Below are 24181 nucleotides of genomic sequence, written 5' to 3'. Positions count from 1 at the left end.
AATTATCTCAGAAAAGCAAGATTCAAAGAAGTGTAAAATCTATGGTCTTATCATTGTAAAACAAGCAATGTATTTTTTAACTCTCTCTTTTGCATTGAGAAACGTGAATAGACACTAAGTTTATAGCACTGGTTTTTCTGGAGTGAGAGTAGAGATGGTAATAATTGAAGTAGAGGAGAGTAAAAGTCAGAATAACAGTTCCATGAGAAAAGCAGCAAATATATATATATATATATACACACACACACACACATATCTCAGAAATTTTAACTGGAAATTAAGAAACTTAAGAAATATTTATCCTGCATAAATTGGCCCGACTCTTTTTAGAATCTCAAATAACTAAATCATTGCTATCCTTACTCTTAGTTCCTATAATGTATTAATATAATTTAGACAAGAATAGTAACTTTTGTGAATTTTTTTTCAAGAGTTAGATAGCACAGAGCCTTTTAAAGTTACCTTTAGTGACTTTAGTGTATATATTCATGATTCCATGAAATTAAAGAATTTTTATTATATATAATAAGCCTGAAGCCAGAATTCCCATTCTGAAAATTACAAGTAAGTTAACTTTAGGGCTCATAGCTTATGTCTCAATTTTTAAAACTTCATATTTATAAAATAAACCTTGATTTTTTTCTTATCACTACTATTTTTTCTATTTTTAATTCTTCTATTAAACAAAGTTTCTTATTAAGAAATATCTCAATAAATGTGTTATCTACACAGCAAAAATTCTAACAGAAATATTCATGTTTAGACAAACATTTACTTGCTTGCCCAGATTTTGTTTGCTGGCTTAAAAAAGAAAAAGGCCTGTCTAGGGTTTTAATATCTTACTTAGATATTTTCTTATCATACAGACAAATTACAAAGCTATAATAATGAAAATATGAAAATGTCTGCATCCTCACCCAACTCCTGTAAAATATGAGAAACTGAAAATGTGCTGGTTTTCTTAAAGTAACATAAAAGGTACAGAAATGAAGCACAATTCTTTATGCATTGCTTTTTCTTGGAAACATAAAACTGGAAGAATGTAACATTTCTTTCTCCTATTTGCAAACCCATTCTTAAAAAGTTCTGAAATTCCCTTAATGCTTCCAAGGTATTCCCAGTAGGTAAGATGAAGTCAAAGTTGTTCTGCTGGGCATTGTGAGCTAATAATCAAATCATCATACCCTTATAGTTATAACAATTAAAACTACTCATTGTGCCCTCAAGGTTCACTCTGGGACATGTTTAAAAATATCTCTGAACAGAATTTAGAATAAGCTTGCTTTCCTTCCTCTTTTTTTTTTTTTAATGCTGCCACTCCCCAACTACCTACCTGACTTGCTCACTTGAAACTCCCAAAGGTACCTGAAGTAACACGTCCAAATCGGAAAGTGTGGTCATCCTCTATTCTGCCGTCAAATCTGGTATTCCTCCAGGGTTTCCTGTCACAGAAAATAGGGTCACAAACCAGGATTTGCTCTACCAATGACGTCTTAAATCCAATATTTCTTTTTATGCAGTCAGTACTAAAATCTAAAATACATTCGTCTCTTCCCTGGCTTATTAAATAACCTCCTAACTCTACTATCTGCATCTCCTAACACAGTCATCCTATCTATTTTCCACAGTGACACAGGACTGGTTTTTATAAAATGTATACTGTTTCACTACCACACCATAACACGTGCTTGCCCCCATTTAAATGTTCATAATTTCTCATTGCACATAAAATGACAACTGAAATTCTTTTTTTAGCTTTTTATTTTATACTGGAGTATTGCTGATTAACAATGTTGTGTTAGTTTCAGGTGTACAGAAAAGTGACTCAGTTATACATGTACACGTATCTATTCTGCGGACTCTGGGGTTGCATAACTACACCCTGTCACTACTGGCTCTGCAGTTGTGGAGCATGGACTCTGTAGTTGCGGCACAGGGGCTCGGCTGCTCCCCAGCATGTGGGACCCCTGTTCCCTGCCCAGGGATCAAACCCATGTCCCCTCATACTCCAAGGCAGACTCTTAATCACTGCACCACCAGGGAAGCTCCATCACCCATTTTAAATATAGCAGTGTCTATGTATCAATCCCGGACTCCCGATCTAGCCCTCTCCCTGACCCCTAACCCTCTGGTCACCATAAATTCACTCTCTAAGTCTGTAGGACTGTTTCTGTTAACAACTGAAATCCTTAAGCCTCATATTCATGTCCCTGTACTGAGGAATAGGCCCAATAATTGAGTGAGTGCAGTTAAGGAATTTTATTGCATTGTATGTGTGTATTTTTTATAGTAACGTTAACTGAACTTACAGATATTTTTCAATATCTAAGTAAACTGACAAAATAGAAGTTAATTTCTCATTCACGATAAATATAAATCACATGTTCCTAATTGATAGACTTCTCTACCCCAACTGATGATTCAAAGTTCTAGACTCCATCTTATCATTCAGGCATTTTCCACACGTAAGTTTCAGTATTGTTTCTGCTTTAAGCCTTGGCATTTTGGCCACGAGGCGTGTGAGATCCTAGCTCTCCAGTCAGGGATTCAACCTGCATCCACTGCAGTGGAAGGGGAAGTCTTAACCACTAGACTGCCAGGAAAGTCCCCACACATGACTTTCTTCATTGATCCAGTTCTCATCTGTTTCAGCTGGAAGGGGAAAATTCACAGGGGATTCTGACTGTGAGGGGATTATGAACTAGAAATGTAAGTGATGTATATCACTTTCAATCCTAAAATCAATCATAATACTGCAGTGTACCGAAAAGGGAGACTGTGTATCTAGGAAGAGAAGAACATGGATTTGGTTATAGGCTGATTATTTCTTCAACTTTACTTCTTCTGATTATCATTAACCTTTTTTACCCTCCTTCTTGAGGCTCCCTCCATGGTTCAGCAAGTAAAGAATCTGCCTACAATGCAGGAGACGCAGGAAATGCAGGTTGGATCCCTGGCTCTGCAAGATCCCCGGAAGGAGGAAATGGCAACCCACTCCAGTCTTCTTGCCTGAAAAATCCCATGGGCGAAGGAGGCTGGTGGGCCACAGTCCATGGGGTCACAAATGTTGGACACAGCGGAGTGACTAAGACAATCACTGGGCAGCACCACATGGCACTCCTGAAGGGAGGTACCTAGTCCTGCGTATGGACTCCACGAGGTTAGACTAGTCTAGACCCTCCTTCTTATGTATAGAATACTCTTAGCCTTTCTTCAAGGCAGTCAAACCCAATTCTTATTTCGTCCCTAACTCAACAAAAAGCTAGGATTTCAAGGTGATACTTTGTTCTCTCCATCAAACTCAGCTATGGCACTTCCTTGCATTCAGTTCAGTTCAGTTGCTCAGTCCTGTCCAACACTTCACGATCCCATGGACCACAGCACGCCAGGCCTCCCTGTCCATCACCAATCCTATAGCTTACTCAAACTCATCTCCATTGAGTTGGTGATGCCATCCAACCATCTCATCCTCTGTCATCCCCTTCTCCTCCTGTCCTCAATCTTTCCCAGCATCAGGGTCTTTCCAAATGAGTCAACTCTTTGCATCAGGTGGCCAAAGTATTGGAGTTTCAGCTTCAGCATCAATCCTTCCAATGAACAGCCAGGACTGATCTCCTTTAGGATGGACTGGTTGGATCTCCTTGCAGTCCAAGGGACTCTCAAGAGTCTTCTCCAACACCACAGTTAAAAAGCATCAATTCTTCAGCACTCAGCTTTCTTTATAGTCCAACTCTCACATCCACACATGACTACTGGGAAAACAATAGCCTTGACAAGACAGACCTTTGTTGACCAAGTAATGTCTATGCTTTTTAATATGCTGTCTAGGTTGGTCATAACTTTCCTTCCAAGGAGCAAGAGTCTTTTAATTTCATGGCTGCAATCACCATCTGCAGTGATTTTGGAGCCCCCCTCCCAAATAAAGTCAGCCACTGTTTCCACTGTTTCCCCATCTATTTGCCATAAAGTGATGGGACCAGATGCCATGATGTTAGTTTTCTGAATGTTGAGCTTTAAGCCAACTTTTTCACTCTCTTCTTTCATTTTCATCAAGAGGCTCTTTAGTTCTTCTTCACTTTCTACCATAAGGGTGGTGTCGTCTGCATATCTGAGGTTATTGATATTTCTCCTGGCAACCTTGATTCCAGCTTGTGCTTCATCCAGCCCAGCGTTTATCCTGATGTACTCTGCATATAAGTTAAATAATCAGGGTGACAATATACAGCCTTGACGTACTCCTTTTCCTATTTGGAACCAGTCTGTTGTTCCATGTCCAGTTGTAACTGTTGCTTCCTGACCTGCATACAGGTTTCTCAAGAGGCAGATCAGGTGGTTTGGTATTCCCATCTCTTTCAGAATTTTCCACAGTTTATTGTGATCCACACAGTCAAAAGGCTTTGGCATAGTCAATAAAGCAGAAATAGATGTTTTTCTGGAACGCTCTTGCTTTTTTCATGATCCAGCAGATGTTGGCAATTTGATCTCTGGTTCCTCTGCCTTTTCTAAAACCAGCTTGAACATCTGGAAGTTCACAGTTCACATATTGCTGAAGCATGGCTTGGAGAATTTTGAGCATTACTTTACTAGCATGTGAGATGAGTACAATTGTGCAGTAATTTGAACACTCTTTGGCATTGCTTTTCTTAGAGATTGGAATGAAAACTGACCTTTTCTAGTCCTGTGGCCACTGCTGGCCAAATTTGCTGGCCTATTGAGCGCAGCACTTTCACAGCCTCATCTTTTAGGACTTGAAATAGCTCAACTGGAATTCCATTACCTCCACTAGCTTTGTTCATAGAGATGCTTCCTAAGGCCCACTTGACTTCACATTCCAGGATGTCTGGCTCTAGGTGAGTGATCACACCTTTGTGATTATTTGGGTCATGCAGATCTTTTTTGTACAGTTCTTCTGTGTATTATGGCCACCTCTTCTTAATATCTTCTGCTTCTGTTAGGTCTATACCATTTCTGTCCTTTATTGAGTCCATCTTTGCATGAAATTTTCCCTTGGTATCTCTAATTTTCTTGAAGAGATCTCTAGTCTTTCCCATTCTATTGTTTTCCTCTATTTCTTTGCACTGATCACTGAGGAAGGCTTTCTTATCTTCCTTGCTATTCTTTGGAACTCTGAATTCAAATGAGTGTATCTTTCCTTTTCTCCTTTGCCTTTCACTTCTCTTCACAGCTATTTGCTAAGGCCTCCTCCAGCTATTTTGCTTTTTTGCATTTCTTTTTCTTGCGGATGGTATTGATCCCTGTCTCCTGTACAGTAGTTTGTGTCAATTAATCTTATACTCCTACTCCTCCTCTACTTTCCCATATGGTAACCATAAATTTATTTTCTATGAGTCTGTTTCTGTTTTGTATATAGATTCATTTGTATTATGTTTTATATTCCACTTATAAGTGATATATTTGCCTTGTCTGTCCCTCTTTACTTAGTATAATATACTCTAGGTCCATTTGTTGCTGCAAATGGCAAGTTTTATTCTTTTTTATGGTTGAGTTATCTTCCTAAAATATGTTAAGTCAATCATTTATTGATGGGCACTGTGGCAGTTATTTCCATGTCTGGACTATTGTAAAGAGTGCTGCTATGAACACCTGACCTGCCTCCTGAGAAATCTGTATGCAGGTCAAGAAGCAACAGTTAAAATGGGACATGGAACAACAGACTGGTTCCAAATAGGAAAAGGAGTATGTCAAGGCTGTATATTGTCACCTTACTTATTTAAGTTATATTCAGAATACATCATGCAGAATGCCAGGCTGGATGAAGCACAAGCTGGAATCAATATTTGCCGGGAGAAATATCAATAACCTCAGATACACAGATGACACCACCATCATGGCAGAAAGTGAAGAAGAACTAAAGAGCCTCTTGATGAAAGTAAAAGAGGAGAGTGAAAAAGTCGGCTTAAAGCTCAACATTCAGAAAACTAAGATCATGGCATCTAGTCCTATCACTTCATGGAAATAGATGGGGAAACAGTGAAAACAGTGACAGACTGTCTTTTTGGACTCCAAAATCACTGCAGATGGTGACTGCAGCCATGATATTAGAAGACTCTTGCTCCTTGGAAGGAAAGTTATGACCAACCTAGACAGCATATTAAAAAGCAGAGAGATTACCTTGTCAATAAAGGTTCGTCTAGTCAAGGCTATGGTTTTTTCAGTGGTCATGTATGGATGTGAGAGTTGGACTATAAAGAAAGCTGAGTGCTGAAGAATTGATGCTTTTGAACTGTGGTGTTGAAGAAGACTCTTGAGAGTCCCTTAGACTGCAAGGAAATCCAACCAGTCAATCCTAAAGGAAATCAGTTCTGAATAGTCATTGGAAGGCTGATGCTGAAGCTGAAACTCCAATACTTTGGCCACCTGATGCGAAGAACTGACTCATATGTAAAGACCCTGATGCTGAGAAAGATTGTAGGCAGGAGGAGAAGGGGATGACAGAGGATGAGGTGGTTGGATGGCATCACCAACTCAATGGAGATGAGTTTGAGTAAGCTCCGGGAGTTGGTGGTGGACAGGGAGGCCTGGAGTGCTGCAGTCTATGGGGTCACAAAGAGTCAGACACAACCAAGTGACTGAACTGAACTGAACTGATGAACATTGGGATGCACGTATGTTTTTTAATTGGAGTTTTCATCTTAAGCAGATATATCCAGGAGTGGGATTGCTGGATCATATGGTACCTGTAGTTTTAGTTTTTTAAGGAAACTCCATACTCTTTTTCAGAGGTGCTGCACCAGTTTACATTCCCTTCAACAGTGTACACAGGATTCCTTTTCTGTACATCCTCTCCAGCATTTACTGTCTGTACACTTTTTGATGATAACCATTTTGACCAGTGTGAGGTAATATTGCATTATGGTTTTGATTTGCATTTCTCTAATAATTAGTAATATTGTGCATCTTTTTATGTGCCTGTTGACCATTCTCTTTGGAGAAGTGTCTATTCAAGAATTCTGTCCATTTTTTGATTGGGTTTTTTTTTTCAATATTGAATGTTTGAATTATTTGTATATTTTGGATAGTAACCCCTTGTTAGTCACATCATTTGCAAGTATTTTCTCCCATTCTGTAGATTGTCTTTTTATTTTGTTAATGGTTTCCTTGTTATTTAAAAGCTTTGAAGTTGAATTAGGTCCCATTTGCTTATTTTTGCTTTCATTTCTTTTGCCTTGCAGAAATGATCTAAGAAAATATTGCTATGATTTATGTCAGAGAAGGTTTTGCCTATGTTCTCTTCTAGATTTTTTGTGGCTTCATGTCTTTTTTAAAAAATTTTTGATGAAGTCCCATTTGGCTATGTTTTCTTTAATTTATTTATTTTGGCTATTGCATCTCTGTTGCTGTGCTAGCTTTTTCTCTAGTTGCGGGGATCACCGGCAACTCTCTAGTCATGGTGTGCAGGCCTCTCATTATGGTGACTTCTCTTGTTTCAGACCGTGGGCCCTGGAATGAAACTAATGGGCTTCATTAGTTTTGGCACGTGGGCTCCGTGGTTGCAGTTGCTGGGCTCTAGAGCAGAAGCTCAATAGTTGTGGTTCACTGGCTTCATTTCTTTGTGGTTTGTGGGATCCTCCCAGACCAGAGATAGAACCTGTGTCTCCTGCACTGGCAGGGGGATTCTTCACCACTAGGGAAGCTGGTTTCATGTCTCACTGTTAGGTCTTTAAACCATTTTGAGTTTATTTTTGTATATGGTGTGAGAGAGTGTTCTAATTTCATGATTCACATGTAGCTGTCCAACTTAACACTACTTCTTGAAGAGACTATCTTTTCTCTCTTGTATACTTTTGTCTCCTCTATCAAAGATTAATTGACTGTAGGTGAGTGATTCTGTACCATTTATCTTTATGTCTATTTTTGTGCCAATACTATGCTGATTTGTAGTATAGCGTGAAGACTGGAGAGTTATGTCTCTACCTTTTTTCTTTTCTCTCAGAGTTGCTTTGGCAGTTCTGGGTCTTTTGTGGTTCTATATAAACTTTAGGATTATTTGTTCTAATTCTGTGAAAATGTCATGAGTATTTTGATAGGGATCACATTAAATCTGTAGATTGCTTTCGGTGGTATGGTCATTTTGACAATATTCTTCCAACACAAGGGCATGGGATATCTTTCCATTTCTTTGAATATCTTCAATTTCCTTTATCAATGTTTTATGGTTTTCAGCATATGTGTCTTTCACCCCCTTGGTTAAGTTTATTCCTAAGGTGTTTTGCTGATGCTTTTTAATGGGATTTTTTCACTCTCTCTTTCTGATATATATATATATATATATTTTTTTTTTACTCTCTTTCTGATATTTCATTGTTAGTATAAAGAAATGCAAGCATATATGTGTTTTAATCTTGTATCCTGCTTCTTTGCTGAATTCATTATTAGTTCTAATATGTTTGTGTGGAGATGTTAGGGTTCTCTGCATAGCTTATCATCACCAAAAATGGTGACAATTTTGACTTTTCCCTTCCAATTTGGATACCTTTTATTTCTTTTTCTTATTTGATTACTGTAGCTAGGACCTCTAATATTTTGTTGAATAGAAGCAGAAAAGGAAGGATCAGAGCCAGAAATGATTCCTTTTCAGGCCCTAAACTGGAATTTAGGCATAAGTAGCTCTTTTCTAAAACTTTTTGGGATGAACAAAATAATGCCTCCACAAAGATGTGATCCTGCAAAAATGTTATGTTGCATAGCAAAAAGGGAGTTAGTGTTGCAGCAGACCTTAAAATAGGGAGATTATCTTTATTTATCTGGGTGGGTCCAGTGCAATCACAAGGGTGCTTAAAGTGGAAGAGGGAAACAGAAGGATCAGTGTCAAAAGAAAATGTAACTACAAAAGTCAGGCACAGAGAGATGCAACAGTGCTGGCTTTGATGGTAGAGGAAGAGGCCTCTGAGCCAAAGAATGTGGACAGTCTCTAGAAGCTGGAAAAGGAAAGGAAACAATTATTTCCCACAGAATACAGAAAGGGATTCAGCCCTACTGATACCTTGATTTTACTCCAGTGAGATCTATGTCAGATTTCTGCACTACATGCGACACTATTTACGATAGCTAGGTCATGGAAACAACCTAGATACCCATTGACAGATGAATGGGTAAAAAGCTGTGGTACATATATACAATGGAATATTACTCAGCCATATAAAGGGACACATTTGAATCAATTCCAATGAGATGGATGAACACAGAGCCTATTGTACAGAGGGAATTAAGTCAGAAAGAGAAAAATGCTGTATATAAACGCATATATATCGAATCTAGAAAGATAGTACCGATGAACCTGTTCGCAAGGCAGCAGTGGTGATGTGGACATAGAGAACAGACGTGTGGACACAGTGGGGGAAGGAGAGGGTGGGACGAGTTGAGAGAGTAGCATGGAAACACATACATTACCATATGTAAAATGGGTAGCCAGTGGGAATCTGCTGCATAACACAGGGAGCCCAAACCAATGGTCTGTGGCAACCTAGAGGGGTGGGATGGGGTGGGAGGTGAAGGGGCAGTTCAAAGGGAGGGGGCGGATGTGTACTTATGGCTGATTCATGTGGATGTATGGCAGAAACCAACACAATATTGTAAAGCAATTATCCTCCAATTTACAATAAATAAATTTTTTAAAAGACTTCTGCACTACAGAAAGGTAATATAATAAATTAGTATTGTTTTAAATCACTAAGCTTTCTGTGGCTAATTTTTTAAGCCACAGTGCTAATTTGTTAAAATGGCAATAGATAACACACTACTCATACCCATCTAATTTTCCTCTTTACTTTCCAAACCCCCAGCCTCTCCAGATGGGGGATTAAAACCTGCATGTCTGAGTCCTCCCCTACCATTGCATCTTCTGTTTTTCCCTCATCATCTCCTAGGGCCAAATGAGGTAGACTTTCCCCCCTATTATGAAATGTCTTCCTTTTAACAGACTACCAAGGTTAAATCCTCTAGTTATATACAGAAAAAACAAGAAAGGTAAATTCACCAAACCTGGCATATCAACATATACCAAAGAAGGAAATAAATGAATTTAGAAACTCTACCCTTTAGAACTGATGAAAAGCAATTGCTAGCTTTTTCCACCATGAAAAGAAACATGCTGAAAATGAGAAATTAAAATTTTATTGTTTAATTTACAAAAATATCATCCTATTGACTTCCCTGGTGGCTCAGACGAGCCTCTGCCTACAATGCAGGAGACCCAGGTTCGATCCCTGGGTTGGGAAGATCCTCTGGAGAAGGAAATGGCAACCCACTCCAGTACTCTTGCCTGGAAAATCCCATGGATGGAGGAGCGTGGTAGGCTACAGTCCATGGGGTCACAAAGAGTTGGACACGACTGAGCGACTTCACTTTCTTTATCCTGTTGACTTTGGAACTTCTTGTGACTGGTTTTCACCAGAAGGACTGTAAGATGGCAGTCTTGACATGTAGACGGGATGATGGCAGATCCTGACATGTATCATCATGTGCTGACGGAAGGGTTGAAAAGTAATCGTCTGCCTCTAGATTCTACCCCAAATTAGTATCAGTATTTCAGAAGTGATAAAGGTATAAGGTAACAGAGAAAGTGTATATATTAACATATAGCCACTGCATGCATATGGTGGTACTAGTGGTAAAGAACCTGTCTGCCAATGAAGCAGACATAAGAAACGCAGGTTCAATCCCTGGGTCAGGAAGAGCCCCAGGAGAAGGGCATGGCAACCCATTCCATTATTCTTGCCTGCGGAATCCCGTGGACAGAGGAGCCTGGCAGGCTACAGCCCTTAGGGTCGAAAAGAGTCGGACACGACTGAAGTGATTGAGCATGATATAGCTAAGACCAGTGTATAGCACATTAAAAAAAGAGGGAGAAAACTTTGCCACTGGCCTTTGTTGGTCCTTTAATGGACCGGAACCTGGTGGTCTGGAGTCGATGATAAGAAAGTAAGAGAGAGGAAGAGGCTGATGTCCCCTGGTTTAGGCGGAAAGCCAATAGAGTCCTGTTCCTAGGGCTCGCGCTGCTGCACGTGGGCACCAGGCGCCCTCTCGAGGGGGTGAAGGCACAGGGCGCCTTCTCGAGAGGGTCTTAGAAGCCCCGGCAAGAAAGTGAGCTCAGCCGGCCTCTGCGCTCCAAGGAGTTAGCCAGAAATACAGAGATAGAGAGAGAAAGAAAGACACGGGGACCCAAGCTCTGATGAAGCAAAGGTGTTTTAATCAACATGATGTGGACATATATACTGTCTTATAAGGTGGTTATTCTCAGCAAAGATAAAGATTAAAATTCCAGACTTACAAAACATAAGAGGATCCCTATCAAAGAGAGAGTTGCAAACAATCACCTTTTACCGTATGGTCCATAAAAAGAAAGAAGGTACTTATCACCATAATGAGAAATGCCTGGATTCCTCAGCCCCGGGAAAGGCATGCCTCTCCTCTTAATTATTAATAAGGGCCAGAGGGTTCCTGACAGATCCAAAACAGCACGCAGGAAGCCTCTTGTTAAATGCTTCCTGACAGCCTTGACTGCAGAGAGATGGGGATAGGAATTCCTAAGAAAATTAGCAAACAGAGAACAACTTGCTTAAAATGAGCCCGCACAGCAGAAGGCAGAGCTCAGATGCAGGGAGAGGAACCAGGGTCTAGGGAAAATGAAGGTCTGTGGACATCCTAAAGTCAGCCTTACCTACCTTGGGGCTTTTGTGTGGTATGATTCAACAGTTTATTTCTTTAAATAAAAACATAGACTAGGGGTGAGGAAAACGTGTCATATATATAGAAACATCTTTTCCTTTATTGTTCACTAGGATATTGACAAGGTCATATACAATAACGCCAGGGGAAGAAATTATGTAATTGTGAGTTGAACAAGAACTGTGCTATTTCAGGTTGTTGTCAATTCTAGGGTGGGGAACTGTATGCAGCTGGTGTATGTACACCCGGAACAAGGTACTCAATAAGATTACTTAATAAATTAAAAAAAAATTTTTTGAAGACTAAACATTTTATTATCTTGCAGGAAAATTCATTGTTTTAACTATTTGCTAATTTAATATCTTTCATTAAATGCAAGGGAAATCTCAGGTAATTTTCAAAACTTTTAAATCTAGAAATATTCAAGTTCCTCAAGAGGAATATATGTTGCCATATTTAGTCTAACAGTATTTGATGTGCATATAAGTTTTTGAAAAATTACTTGTTCAAGAATTATTTTGGAGAGCATGAGTACATTTTCAAAAGAGCATTTACACAGACCATCTTCCTCTAAAAGAATATAAGTTCGAGAGTTTTAAATATGTGTTTCTGGAAACACATGAGCTTTTTCATGTTACAAAGGCCTAATAATTTGGGGGATTCAGTGTCAGTTTCATCCTTAGAGATGAATTTAAAACAACAAGAAAAAGTCAGTGATGACTGTTCTTATTGTTCATTAATTATTTTTATGATTAACTTATAACTAAGACAAGTATAGCTAGTGTAAATATTATTATTAATGCATTTAACAACTGTTCATTCAATCCTTACTATGTGAAAATCCACAGCCAGTCATTATGCTTTATTTAAAAAGAGGAAAAAGTAAAGGATAATAAAAGATTTCCTAATAAATATTTATTTCTTCATCAGTTTTCTACATGCAAGTAAAACTTCTTTGTTTCTTAGGCTATAAATAAAGGGGTTTAGCAGGGGAATTATAATCGTGTAGAACAGTGAATACATTTTATCCTGATACTGATCAGGGCCAGACCCAGGACGCACATACATGAAGAAGAGAGTACCATAGAACAAGGAAACAGAAAGAAGGTGGGCGCTGCACGTGGAGAAGGCCTTGCTCCTGCCCTTTTCAGACTTCTTTCTCAGGATGGCAAAGAGGACACAGGCATAAGAGACCATGATGGTCATAAAAGTAGAAGCTTGTATAAAAGAGGCAGAAATAAAAAGCACCAAAGCATTAATAGATGGATCAGTGCAAGAAATTGTAAAAAGTGGCAAGATTTCACAGTAGAAATGATGTATTATGTTGGACCTGCAGAAAGTTAATCTAAATAATAATCCTACATGTATCATAGGATGCAGAAAACCAATCACATATGATGCACTTATCAGCCAAGTGCAGAGTCTGTCGGACATCACCACTGGGTAAAGCAAGGGGCTGCATATGGCTGCATAGCGGTCATAGGCCATCACCACCAGGAGGAAACTTTCTGTGGTGGCACTAAAAGCAAAAACATAGAATTGGGTGATGCATTCAATGAGGGATATATGATCCCTGGACAAAAAATTCATAAGCATCTTGGGAGTCACAGAAGATGAAGAGCAAGCATCTGCAAAGGCCAAGCTGCCCAGGAATGAGTACATGGGGGTGTGAAGATGGGGGTCCTTCCAGATGAGAAAAATCAGTCCAAGGTTGCCCGCCATGGTGGTGAGGTAGATGACCAGGAACACCAGGAACAGGGGGACCTGCAGCCCTGGGAGATCTGTGAGTCCTGTGAGAACAAACTCCGTCACCAGAGTCGTATTTTCTTTTTCCATATCTGACCAGCTAATCTCTAAAATGAAAGAATAAGTTAGGGAAAATTCACAGAGTCACAAAAACAGTGAATTTTTACATTACTGACATATGAGACGTGCTTCTCATTTAATTAGTGGCTCTTAATTTGTACCTTCACTTATCTGCTTTTATAAACATTCAAAATCATCTGTGATAAAATGTTTTAAAATTATATTCACCTAAATTGACAAGTAAATTTCATGCAAATCCTTTTCCATCTAACATGGGTAACTTACAGTTTTTAGAATCAAAATTCATATGGTAGAAGTAACTTCTCCTTCTGCCCAAGAAAAATATAAACATGGTCCAGAATACCTTAACAGATGTTGAACAATAATGTAGAGACGTAATAATCAAAACATTAAGATAGTGGCATAAGAAAAAGCCAGAGCATCAGGGCACAGAATACAGAGCTCAAAAGTAGGTTCCAATATACATGGGAATGTGTCATTAAACAAATATGATATTTCAGTTCAGTAGGAAAAGGACAATTGATTTAATGGGTTATGCTGACACTGTCTGCTATCTGTCTGGAAGGATTGGTAAATAAGGTTAGTCTCCTACCCTACACCATAGATATTGTCTAAGTAATTGAGAATGTAACATAGGGAACAGAGAAATTATTGTCCAAGAGAAGAAAGCCAGTAAAATAGATAGCTTGAATGCACAGCAAAACAATATCCAACAGAGTCAAAGCATATAGAATTAGTTTGGAAAGATATCTTGTATGTTTATGAAAGACATAGATTTATGTCCATAATATACAACAACTTAAGTATAGATAAAAACTGGAGAAGGGAATGGCAACCCACTCCAGTGTTCTTGCCTGGAGAATCCCATGGACAGGGGAGCCTGGTGGGCTATAGTCCATGGGGTTGCAAAGAGGTGACTAAGTACATAGCACATAGATTTAAAAAAAGGCAAAAATCTAATAGAAGTATGAATAAAGGTATGATATAAAAAAAGGCAAATAATCTAACAGAAGTATGAATAAAGGTATGATATAAAAAAGGCAAATAATCTAATAGAAGGATGAATAAAAGTATGATAAAAATAAGCAAGTTTACAGATGAATAAATCAAAATAACCAATAAATAAAATGCAAATATGCTCAAATTTCTATGTCACAAATACACACATGTGCACATGAACAGACACATACAAACAGGTGGATACCTCCTTTCTCATGTATCAGAATAGCGGGAATTAAAATGAATGAAAATACTCAATGTTGACTGAAGTGAGAAAAATGGTACTTTCATATGTTACTTGTGCAACTATGAATTATGACAGCCTTTTTGAAAAGCAATTTTATACGATCTCATGTAATTTTAAAATACATATATTCTTTCACCTATTACTCATATATATATATATTCTAGAAATAAAGGCAATGCTATGCAAAGATAAATAGGCAAAAAATAGTCCGTGCATTATTATTCAGAGTAGCAAAGACCATGCTGTTCATGGGGTTCTCAAAATTGGGAAAGGAGTATGTCAAGGCCGTATACTGTCATTCTGCTCATTTAACTTATATGCAAAGTATATCATGCAAAATACTGGGCTGGATGACTCACAGCTGGCATCAAGATTGCCAGAAGAAATATCAACAACTTCAAATATGCAGATGATACCATCCTAATGGCAGAAAATGAGAGGATCTAAAGATCCTCTTGATGAGGGTGAAAGAGGAAAGTGAAAAACAGCTGGCTTAAAACTCAGTGTTCAAAAAAGTAAGATCATGGCATCCGGTCCATCCCTTCATGGCAAATAGATGGGGAAAAGGTAGAAACAGTGACAGATTTTATTTTCCTGGGTTCCAAAATCACTGTAGATGGTGATTGCAGCCATGAGTTAAAAGACTCTTGCTCTTTGGAAGAAAAGCTGTGACAAACCTAGGCAGCGTATTAAAAAGCAAAGACATCACTTTGCCAACAAAGGTCCATCTAGTCAAAGCTATGGTTTTTCCAGTAGTCATGTATGGATGTGAGAGTTGAACCATAAAATAGACTGAACGCCAAAGATCTGATGCTTTCAAATCATGGTGCTGGAGAGGACTCTTGAGAGTCCTTTGGACATCAAGGAGATCAAACCAGTCAATCATAAAGGAAATCAACCCTTATTCATTGGAAGGACAGATACTGAAGCTGAAGCTCCAGTACTTTGGCCACCTGATGTGAAGAGCTGTCTCATTGGGAAAGACCCCGATGCTGGTAAAGATTGAGGGCAGGAGGAGAAGGAGGGCAACAGAGGGCAAGATGGTTGGATGGTATCACCGACTCAATGGACATGAGTTTGAGCAAACTCAGGGAGACAGTGAAGGTCAAGGAAGCCTGGTGTGCTGCAGTTGCCTGGGACTGCAAAGAGTCACACATGACTTAGCAACTGGACAACAACAAAGCCCAGACACATCAATAATGGAATGGTTAAATAGACCGAGTACATTCATATTAAGAAATGTAACTCAGTCATGAGAAAAGAGCTATGCTACATAATTTTAATTTTGGAATTTCCACAATATATAGTTATCTCTGAAGTGCAAGATCCAAAGAAGTATAAAATCTATGGTCTCATCATTGTAAAACAAGCAATGTGTTTTTTAAATCTCTCTTTTACATGGAGAAACATGTGAATAAAAGACACTAAGTTTATAGCAGTGGTTTTCCTGGAGAGAGAGCAGAGATAGTAAATATCGAAATAGAGGAGAGTGAAAGAATAACAGTTCCATGAGAAAAGCAGCATATATATATCAGAAATATTAATTGGAAATTAAGAAGCTTAAGAAAAATTTGCCCTGCATACATTGACCCAACTCCTTTTGGAACCTCAAATAACCAAGTCATTGCTATCTTTGCTTTAGTTCCTATAATGTATTAATATAATTTGGACAAAAAAAGTAACTTTTATGAAATTTTTTTCTCAAGAGTTAGATAGCACAAAGAGTCTTTTGATTTATCTTTAGTGACTTTAGCATACATACTCATGATTCCATGAAAGTAAAGAATTTTTGTTATATATAATAAACCTGAAGCCAGAATTCCCATTCTGAAAAATTACAAATAAGTTAACTTTGGGCTGCATAGCTTATCTCAATTTTTAAAACTTCGTATTATAAAATGCACTCTGATTTTTTCTTATCACTGCTATTTTTTCTATTTGTCATTCTTCTATTAATCAAAGTTTATTATTTAAAAATGCCTCAATGAATGTGTTATCTATATAGCAAAAATTCTAACAAATATTCATGTTTAAACAAACATTTACTTGCTTGCTCAGGTTTTGTTTGCTGACATGAAAAAAAGGAAAAGGCCTGTCTAGGATTTTACTATCTTATTTAGATATTTTTTTAATCATTAAGACAAATTACAAATCTATAATAGGGAAAATTATGAAAATATCTGCATCCTCACCCAGCTCCTGTAAAATATGGGAAACTGAAAATGTGCTGGTTTTCTCAAAGTAGCATAAAAGGTACAGAAATGAAGCACAATTATTTAAGCATTGCTTTTCCTTGGAAACGAAAAACTGGAAGGATATAACATTTCTGTGTCCTATTTGCAAACATATTCTTAAAAAGTTTTTAAATTCCCTTAATGCTTCCAGAATATTCCCAGTAGGTAGGATGAAGTCAAAGTTGTTCTACTGGGCATTGTAAGCTAATTATCAAATCATCATACACTTCTAGTTATAACAATTAAAACTACACATAATGTCCTCAAAGTTCACTACAGGGACATGTTTAAAAAATATCACTGAACAGAATTTAGAATAAGCTATTTTCCTTCCTCTTATTTTTTTCTAATGCTGCTGCTCCCCAGCTACCTACCTGCCTTGCTCACTTGAAACTCCCAAAGGTACCTTAGAATTAACACGTCCACATTGGAAAGTGTGGTCATCCTCTATTTCGCCCTCAAACCTGGTATTTTTCCACTGTTTCCTGTCACAGAAAATAGGATCACAAACCAAGAATTCATCTACCAAAGATGTCTTAAATCCAATATTTTTTTTTATGCAGTCAGTACTAAAATCTAAAATACATTCGTCTCTTGCCTGGCTTATTAAATAACCTCCTAACTATACTATCTACAAATCCTAACACAGTCATCCAGTCTATTTTCCACACTGACACCAGACTGATTTTTATAAAATGTATACTGCATGCTGCTATTCATGGGGTCGCAAAGAGTCGGACACAACTGAGCGACTGAACTGAACTGAACTGAACCACACCGTAACACGTTTGCCCCCATTTAAATGTTATTAATAATTTCTCATTGCACGTAAAATAATAACTGAAATTCTTTTTTAGCTTTTTATTTTATATTGGAGTATTGTTGATTAACAATGTTGTGTTAGTTTCAGGCGTACAGAAAAGTGGCTCAGTTATACATGTGTACACGTATCTATTCTTTTGCAAATTCTTTCCCCATTTAATTTGTTATACAGTACTGAGCAGAGTTTCCTGTGCTATATGGTAGGTCATTGCTGATTATCTGTTTAAAAAGTTTTTTTAAATTTATTTATATGACTGTGTCAGGTCTTAGGGTGGCACGCAGGATCCTCTTTGTGTCATGGGGGATCCTTTGTTGGGACACAAGGACTCTGCCGTTGTGATTCGGGGACTCTGTAGCTGTGATGCAGGGACTCTGTAGTGACGCAGGGACTCTGCAGTTGTGATTCGGGGACTCTGCAGTTGTGATGCGGGGACTCTGCAGTTGTGATGTGGCGACTCTGTAGTTGTGATGCAGGGACTCTGAAGGTTTGATGCACGGACTCTGTAGTGATGCAGGGACTCTGTAGCTGTGATGCATGGACTCTCTGCAGTTGTGATGCAGGGACTCTGTAGTGATGCAGGGACTCTGTAGTTGTGATGCAGGGACTCTGAAGGTGTGATGCGGGGACTCTGCAGTTGTGATGCGGGGACTCTGCGGTTGTGATGCAGGGACTCTGCAGTTGTGATGCAGGGACTCTATAGTTGTGATGCAGGGACTCTGAAGGTGTGATGCAGGGACTCTGCAGTTGTGATGCACAGGCTCAGTTGCTCCCCAGCATGTGGGTCCCCTGTTTCCTGACCTGGGATGAAACCCGTGTCCCCCACACCGCAAGGCGGACTCTCACCCACTGCACCACCAGGGAAGCTCCATCACCCATTTTAAATATAGCAGTGTGTACATATCAATCCCAGACTCCCTAACTATCCCTCCCTTCCGCCCTACCCACTGGTAACCATAAGTTCGCTAAGTCTGTACGTCCGTTTCTGTTAACAACTGAAATCCTTAAGCCTCATATACATGTCCCTGTACTGGGAAATACACCCAATAATTAACTGTATGCAGTTAAGGAATTTTATTGCATTGTATGTGTGTATCATTTACAGTAACATTAATTGAACTTATAGATAATTTTTAATATCTAAGTAACTTGACAAAATAGAAGTTAATTTCCCATTCATGGTGAATATAGCACATGTTCCTAACTGATAGACTCTTCTACCCACTGATGATGCAGAGTCCTAGGCTCCATCTTACCATTCAGGCATTTTCCACACATAGCATTCGGTATTGCTTCTGCTTTAAGCCTTAGCGTTTTGGCCACGAGGAGTGTGGGATACTAGCTCTCCAGCCAGAGATTGAACCTGCACCCCCTGCAGTGGAAGGTGAAGTCTTAACCACTAGACTGCCAGGGAAGTCCCCACACATAACTTTCTTCAGTGATTGTGTTTTCATCTGGATCAAGCTGGAAGGGGGAAATTCATGGGGGTTTCCAACTGTGAGGTGCTTATGAGCTAGTATTTCACTTGCAATCCTAACCTCAATCATAATACTGCAGTCAACTGAAAAGTGAGGCCATGTATCTAGGAGGAGAAGAAAATGGTTATCTGGATTTGGTTATCAGCTAATGATTTCTTCTTCTGTACTTCTGTTTTATGATTTACCTGTTTTATCCTCCTTTCCTCTTGTAGAACACTCTCAGCCTTTCCCAACCAGAGTCAAACTAATTTAAAATTAGTCAAACCCAAATCCCATCTAGTCCCTAGCTCAATAAAAAGCTATGATTTCAAAGTAATACTTTGTTCTTTCCAGCAAACCCAGCTGTGGCTCTTCTTTGTGTTGATACCAACAACTTTTAATACATATTATCTTGCCACAGGTTACAATTACCCACTCCCAAAATACAATTTTTAACTTATTTGTTTTTAATTGAAGGATAATTACAAAATTGTGTTGGTTTCTGCCATACATCAACATGGCTCAGCCATAGATATACATATGTCTTCTTCCGCCTGAGACTCCCTCCTGCCTCCTGCCCCATCCCACCCTGCTCGGTTGTCACAGAGTCCCATTTTGAGGTCCCTGAAACACACGGCAAATTCCCACTGGCTATCGGTTTAACATATGTTAGCGTATATATTTCCATGCTACTCTCTCCATTTGTCCCACCCTCTTCTTCTTACCCCACTGTGTCCATAAGGCTCTTCTCCAGGTCTGCATCTCCACCACCACCCTGCAAATAGATTTATCAGTGCCATCTTTCTAGATTCCATAAATATGCATAAACATATATTTGTTTTTCTGTTTCTGACTTACTTCATTCTGTATAATAGGCTCTAGGTTCATCCATCTCATTACTACTGACTCAAATGTGTTCCTTTTTATGGCTGAGTAATATTCCATTGTGTATAGGTACTGCAGCTTCTTTATCCATTCATCTGTTGATGGACATCTACATTGCTTCCATGTCCTAGCTGTTATAAATAGTGCTGCAGTGAGCATTGGCATACATGTGTCTTTCTTCAGTTATGATTTTCTCAGGATACATGCCCAGCATTGGGATTATTGGGTCATATGGTAGTTTTATTCCTAGTTTTTTAAGGAATCTCCATGCTGTCTTCCATACTGGCTGTATCAATTTATATTCCCACCAACAGTACAAGACAGTTCCCTTTTCTCCACCCAAAATGCAATTCTTATAGGGTTTTTCTGGCATCCTGTGGAAGACATGAACTTTACAAAGGTACCCACAGTACTTATCAGGATCATTATCATATTGTCATCAATATAATGAACCAATCTGCTGTTCAAAAAAAATTTCTGAAAATAAAATTTTCTTCATGTATCTCTGGGGCAAGACCTTCAGTTTATACTGTTACCCTTCCCAGATGAATATAAAATACTTCTAATCCTCATTCACGATTGGTATTGGCAGAATTCATTTTCCACACATCAGTAGCATTTATCTCATACCAGATATTGTATTGAAAGTTTCTACAGGGTTGTTTCTGGTTTCTACCATTATCAGCTATGCCCTATACAGTTTTTGCAAAGATTAGGATAGTAAAACAAATAAGGATTTATTGAGGATCATCACCATTGCTGCCTTTGAGTTTCTGAGAATCACACTAGTTACACCAAAAATGCCTGATACACTGCTCTGAGATGCAAACTTTTCCATTGAATGAAGCTGCAGACCCCACCATTTGCATGGGGAAGCCCCTAAAGGACTAGTTGAACTGCTTGTTCTGAGAAAGTCTGTTCTAAAGAAGGCCACAGGCAATTGCAAACCCTTTAAATGCTAGAGGACACCGTAGTCTAACACTGTGTTTATCTGAGGTGCTTTGAATACCTGCATGAATTGAATTATTTAAAACATGTTAAATCATAGAATCACCAGAAATAAATGTATATATTTATGCAACAACCCTCTCAAGTTGCTAAGATTTCCTCTGACAAACATTTAGGATGTGGAAATCTTGCATGAGGTGGCCTCAGGAAAGGGGAAACTGCCATTCTATCTAAATTATGGTTTATTCACGCCTTTTCACGCCAAAAGATGTTCCTGCCCGTTAGCATAGCAATAATTTGAAAATCACCTCCAAAGATACCACCTATGAGCGTGGAGGAAATTTTCTATAGTGTTAGATTTATTTTGTAATAGTGAAACCCAGGACTAGGATTTTTCTTTTATTGAAGTATATTTGATTTACATTATAGGTGTACAGCAGATTGACTCAATTATTTTTACTGATTATTTTCCATTATAAATTACTAGAAGATATTGAATACAGTTAGTTCCCAGTGCTACACAGTAAATCCTCTGTGTATCTGTGTATCTATTTAATGTGTAGTAGTTTGTATCTAGGCTTCCGTTGTGGTTCAGATGGCAAAGAATCTGCAGGCAATGCAAGAGACCTGGGCTTGATCCCTGGGTCTGGAAGATCCCCTGGAGAAGGGAATTCCATACCTCTAATTTTCCTCTTCCCCCTTTACTTTCTCTATCTGGTAACCATAAATAGATTTTTTATGTCCATGAATCTGTTTCTGTTTTGTACACAGATTCATTTGTACTGGGCTTCCATGGTGGCTCAGATGGTAAAGAATCTGCCTGCAGTACAGGAAACTCAGGTTCGATCCCTGGGTCGAGAAGATCCCCTGTAGGGAATGGCTACCTACTCCACTATTCTTGCCTGGAGGATTCCAAAGACAAAGGAGCCTGGTGGGCTACAGTCTATGTGGCAAAGAGTTGAACATGACTGAGCAAATAGGGCTTCCCTGGTGGCTCAGATGTTAAAGAATCTGCCTGCAATGTGGGAGACCTGGGTTCGATCCCTGGGTCGGAAAGATCCCCTGGAGAAGGGATTGGCAACTCACTCTAGTATTCTTGCCTGGAGAATTCCATGGATAAAGGAGCCTGGTGGGCTACAGTCCATAGAGTCGCAAAGAGTTGGACATAACCGAGCGACTAATGCATGCGTAAATATCATCTGTATTATGTTTTAGATTCCACATATAATTGATATGTAATATTTGTCCCTCTCTGTCTATAGTATAATGTTCTCTAGGTCCACTCATGTTGCTGCAAATGGAAATATTTCATTCTTTTTTATGACTAATTAATATCTACATATAAAGATTTTCTTAAGCCAATCATATACTGAAGGGCACTTGGGTTGTTGTTTCCATGTCTTGGCTATTGCAGATAATGCTGCTATAAACATTGGGATGCATCTGTCTTTTCTAGTTAGTTTTTATCTTTTGGACGTATATACCCAGGAGCAGGGTTGCTGGATGATAAAGTACCTCTACTTTAGTTCTATAAGGAAACCTCATACTGTTTTTCATAATGGTTGCGCAAATTTACATTCCCTAATTTACAGTATTCAAGGGATTTCTTTTCTCTGCATCCTGTCTAATATTTGCTATTTGTAGACTTTTTGATGATAGCTTCTGACCTGTGTGAGGTGATATCCCCTATGGTTTTCATTTACATTTCTCTTATGATTAGTGATATTGTGTATCTGTTCACGTGCCTGTTGGCCTGGGTGTTTTCTTTGGAGAAATGTCTATTCAGGAGTTTTGCCTATTTTTGATTGGATTATTGTTTTAATATTGAATTGCATGAGCTGTTTGTACATTTTTTATTTTAACCCCTTGTGTCATTCACAAATATTTTCTCCCATTCTGTAGATTGTCATTTCATTTTCTTGATGGTTTCTGTTGCAGTGCAAAAGCTTTAAAGTTTAATCAAGTCCTATTTGTGTATTTTTACTTTACTTTCTATTGCATTGGGAGACTGATTTATGTCAGAGAAGGTTTTGCCTATGTTCTCTTCTAGGAATCTTACAGTCTTGTGTCTTATATTTAGGTATTTAAATCATTTTTAGTTAATTTTTGTAAATGGTATGAGAGCCTGTTCTAATTTCATGATTTACATATAACTGTCCTGCTTTCTCAACACTGCTTCTTGAAGGGACTGTCCTTTCTCTGTTGTATACTTTCGCCTCCTTTGTCAAGATTAATTAACATAAAGCATACAAAGCTCTTGTAAGAAAAATTTAATTTAAGTTAAATAATTATGAGTTGAACAAAAGCACCTGCTATATCAGGTTGTTGTCAATTCTGGGGTGAGAAAATGTATTCAATTGTTATTTGCATGCTGGGAACAAGGTACTCAGTAAGACTACTTACTAAACTGAAAAGGAAAACATTTTAAAGACTCAACATTTTATTGTATTGCCAGAAAGTCCATTGTATTAACAACTATTTGCTAAATTAATCTTTCAATGAATGCAACACAGATATGTTGTTTCAAAATACTTTTAAATCTAGAAATATTCATTTCAAAGCCCTAAGAAGGAATGTATGTTGTTATATTTAGTATAACAATATTAATTTGATGGTCATGTTTGGCTCGTTTATAAGTAGCCACTAAAGATAAGGTTTTGAAAAGCTACTTGCCCAAGAATTATTTTGGAGGGCATGAGTACCTTTTCAACAGAGTATTACACAGACTGAATCTTCCTCTAAAAAAATATAAGTTCAGAAGAGCTTTAAATATGTGTATCTGGAAACACAAGAGTTCATATTGCAAAGATTTAGCAATTTGGGGATTCATTTTTCGTCTTCATCCTTGACAATTAAAACAACAAAAAAGTCAGTGATGATTGTTCTTACTCTATTCATTATTTTGATGATCACATTAACTTATAACTAAGACAAGCATATCTAGACTAAATATTATTATTCATTCATTAAACAGCTATTCATGAAGTCCCTACTATATGAAAACCCAGAGACAGTCATTACACTTTATTTAAAAGGAGTAAAATGTAAAGAAAATGAAAGATTTCCTGAAAAATAT

The 24181-nt window shown here is 38.2% G+C and overlaps 1 protein-coding gene and 1 long non-coding RNA gene across 2 annotated transcripts; both read right to left on the bottom strand.

The window, feature by feature from the left end:
- Positions 1-2313: 2313 nt before the first annotated feature.
- LOC122687341 lies at positions 2314-9333 on the bottom strand. Its single transcript, XR_006339125.1, has 3 exons — positions 9056-9333; positions 4731-4733; positions 2314-2325 (listed from the first exon to the last, which is right to left on the bottom strand). It is a non-coding gene; the product is annotated as an uncharacterized LOC122687341 (long non-coding RNA).
- Positions 9334-12603: 3270 nt separating this feature from the next.
- LOC122687518 (olfactory receptor 5AC1-like) lies at positions 12604-13524 on the bottom strand. Its single transcript, XM_043893048.1, has one exon. It carries the CDS (start codon positions 13522-13524, stop codon positions 12604-12606), a length of 921 nt encoding a protein of 306 aa, XP_043748983.1.
- Between the last annotated feature and the right edge of the window lie 10657 nt (positions 13525-24181).

Source organism: Cervus elaphus, chromosome 31 (genome assembly GCF_910594005.1).
Source record: "Cervus elaphus chromosome 31, mCerEla1.1, whole genome shotgun sequence".
NCBI classification, from domain to species: Eukaryota; Metazoa; Chordata; class Mammalia; order Artiodactyla; family Cervidae; genus Cervus; species Cervus elaphus.
This window is presented reverse-complemented; position numbering and strand designations above follow the sequence as displayed.

What these genes read in the sequence shown, in the direction of transcription:
- LOC122687518 (XM_043893048.1), bottom strand. Translation starts at nt 13,524, where the DNA reads ATGGAAAAAGAAAATACGACTCTGGTGACGGAGTTTGTTCTCACAGGA.